General features: G+C 38.8%; 1 protein-coding gene across 1 annotated transcript; it reads right to left on the reverse strand.

Moving 5' to 3' along the window:
* Positions 1-440: 440 nt before the first annotated feature.
* Positions 441-3,353, reverse strand: LOC109218318 (pentatricopeptide repeat-containing protein At4g21300). Its single transcript, XM_019382672.1, has one exon. It carries the CDS (start codon positions 3,227-3,229, stop codon positions 659-661), a length of 2,571 nt encoding a protein of 856 aa, XP_019238217.1. The 5' UTR covers positions 3,230-3,353; the 3' UTR covers positions 441-658.
* Positions 3,354-3,594: the final 241 nt, after the last annotated feature.

Raw genomic sequence — 3,594 nt, forward strand, 5'->3', positions numbered from 1 at the left:
TTTAGTATGATAGTAAATGTGCATCACATTCATTCTATTGCATTTATATCGGATATAGTATTTATTTCATGAGTATTTACAGATCTCTCCAAAAATATTACTTACAATAGCATTTAATATAGGGTTAATAGTGTCGTTTAGCTTTATAAGGGCATTTTAGTATTTCAGCTTTTCACCTGAGGTGTTCTCGCTTATAATATAGTATGATGATGATATGATGATATGGTGAATGGATCGTTTAACCGCCGGGGAAGGGTATGTGAGGGGACAGATAAACCCAGTTTACAGAAGTGGAGCCATTTTCCACTCAATTATGCTGTGATCCATTTTATATCTGGAGTTAGCGCTCAATTTGCTCTCACATTTCTCCCTACTCTGAGATAGAATGAGAAAAGTAAAGGGTGTAAACATAAAGGTCACACAATGAGAGACATAAGATAGAAGAACAGAGGATGACTAAGGAAACAGCTATGGAGATCAGACACATTTGTGCATTCAGAAGAAGTATGAATTCTTCCCCAGTTTAAATCTAATACCGTTTTCAAATGTGGTCGAATGAACTTTAATCAATGGCCCAACGCAAATATGATATCTATGCTAACCTGAAGTGTCGATATAGTCCTCGAGCTAAGCTATATTCAATGTGGTTAATAGTGATTTAATCAGAATTAACAGACTTCTGGGGATAATTATGCTGTTGTTGAAGGTTAATTTGAGGAACATAACCCTCATTTTGCAGCTCCATTAGAAGATTATCTAATAAAAGGTATATCTGAGCAGACTGCGGGTGACTCGCGACTGCAGCACCAAAAATATGAGTTCCATTGTTCACTTCAGTCCAGCTGTAACCAGGTATTTTCTGCACTCCTCTTTCCTTCATCATATGACGAATTTTAGAAACCATATCCCATTTACCCGCATTAGCATGTAGATTTGCTTGTAATATATAGTAGCCAGAATTTTGCGGGTCCAAGCCTAACAGATGCTCAGAAGCCATTTCAGCAAGCTCAGTATTGCCATGTAAGCGACAAGCCCCAAGCAACGTTCCCCAAATTCCTGCATCTGGAGCAATCGGCATACTCTTAATCACTCCAAATGCTTCTTCCACAAGACCAGCTCTCCCAAACAAGTCAACCATGCATGCATAATGCTCCATTCGGGGCGTAATCCCATATTCTTTAGTCATGCAATTGAAGTAATGCTTTCCTTCTTCAACTCGACCAGAATGACCACAAGCTGATATGATCGCGAGAAACGTGACATGGTCAGGCTGGAATCCATCTTTTTGCATTCCATGAAACAAATCCAGACAGTCCTTAAGTAGGCCATGATTTCCATAAGCTGCAATAATACTATTCCATGATACTTCATTCTTGTGCGCCATCAAGTCAAAAACACGCCAAGCTACCTCTAAATTCCCACATTTAGCATACATATCTATTAATGCACTTTCCACAAAAACATCAGAGCTAAATGCACTTTTCATAATGAAGCCATGGATTTCTTTCCCATAATGTAGAGCTGGCAAATTTGCACAAGCAGAAAGAGCACTGGATATGCTGACACAATCATATTTGGCTCCATCTGCACCCATTTGGTGGAAAAAGTCAATGGCCAATTCCGGTTCAGCATTCTGGCAACAGCTCGTGATCATCGAATTCCAGCAAACAACGTCTCTATCAGACATCCTTCTGAACACTTGTTGAGCAAGATCTAACCTTCCACACTTTGCATACATGTCTGTCACTGCACTTCCCACATAAAGTATTTCTTGAAAACCACGCTTAGCAATGACACCATGCAGTTCCTTACCTATTCTCAGAGCAGCCAAATTAGCACAAGCTGGTAATGTACTTGCTAGAGTAACAGGATTGGGCCTCATTTTCTTAATAAGTAACCATCGGAAAACTTCTAGGGCATCAAAACTCATGCCATTAAGAACAAATCCTGAAATCATAGCAGTACATATAACAACATCCACCGCAGGGCTGCAGTTAAATATGTTGCGTGCTGCCTCAACTTTCCCACATTTAAAGTACATATCAATTATCGCATTCTTTAAGAAAACATCCATAGATACATCATGTCTCACGATGTAACCATGAATTGCCTTCCCCTGGTGTAAATCTTCTGAAATTGAAACTAAGGGGAGCAAACTGGCAAAGGTGATGGAGTCTGGTTTGACACTGGAAGCTACCATTTCATGAAATAATTCCAGTGCCTCGTCCATACACCCGTTCTGCACGTACCCTCCGATCATCCCATTCCAAGTCACACGGTCTGCTTGTGGCACTAAATCGAACAACTTTCGTGCGTCAAACAAGGAACAAAATTTAGAATACATCGCGATCAACGTATTGGCTACTGGAGAATCCATTTCCAACCCACACCTAACAACAAGCCCATGAAGCTGACAACCAAATTTAACCATTGTTTCCGAGGCACAAACCGAAAGAACACAAGCATATGTTACTGAATTAGGCTTAGTTTCACTTCTCCTCATCTCCCTAAATAACTCAACCACATCATTCACTGATTGTTCATCTTTAGCATAGCCATTAAGCATCACATTCCACAAGACACTATCCCTTTGAGACATTTTATCGAACAAAAGACGAGCATCGCCCAAACAACCATTCTCCGCATAGAACTTGATAAAAGCACTGCCCACAAACACATCATCCTCAAAACCTGAACTTTGTACCATCCCATGTAGCCATTTACCTAATTTCACAGCATTTATACCAGCACAAGCCTTAATCACATAAGGAAAAGTGTATTTATCAGGATTAGTACCAAAAACCAGCATTTTAAAGAACAACAAGATTGCAAGATTAAAACGACCCATTATTGTGTAGCCTCTAATCAACCAATTCCAAGGGGAAGCATAACACAACTGCAGCTGAAAAAACAAGTTCTTGGCATCAGTAAACCTATTACACAAAACATACATGCCCAAGATCCTTGTACCAAGAATACCCAAGTTGTCGATTCCATTTACAGTGACTTGGGCATGAACCTGCTTTCCTTTTTTAAGAACAGAACCAATATTACTTTCTGTAAGAGAAGTGCAGGATTGTAGAATTGGAGCAAGTTTTGATGCTAAAACCTCTTCTGTGTAGTGAAAAACGGAGTCTGGGATGAAATGGGAATTGGGTTTTGAGGAAAGTGCAGCAGCGACTGAGATGCTTCTGTAGATTGAACAGATATTCCTGCTTTTACACAACATTTATCTTCTTATGATGTTGACTGCTTTTCTTTGTCCATTTTCCTCTTATATCCTCTCCAAATTCTCTTATTTTTCTTTATTTTGCCCGTGACACTACAAATAACTAATGGGAAAAACTGTAATCTTAGCGTTGGCAATGGAAAATTACAAAATATTACCATCATTTGGTTTCTAGCTTATATGGTTTATCCAGTTTTATTTTACCTCAATATTTAATCAAACATTGAATGGCAAAACAACTTTATTAGGAGTAGAATGACAGAGAAGTTGGTACGACAGAAAATTGCAAAATATTTTCCCTTACGAGGTTATTTTTAAGTCTAATTAATCATTTTTCGATGTTTGATTGGATAGAAAATAGGTGA

Source organism: Nicotiana attenuata, unplaced genomic scaffold, assembly GCF_001879085.1.
Source record: "Nicotiana attenuata strain UT unplaced genomic scaffold, NIATTr2, whole genome shotgun sequence".
Lineage (NCBI taxonomy): Eukaryota > Viridiplantae > Streptophyta > Magnoliopsida > Solanales > Solanaceae > Nicotiana > Nicotiana attenuata.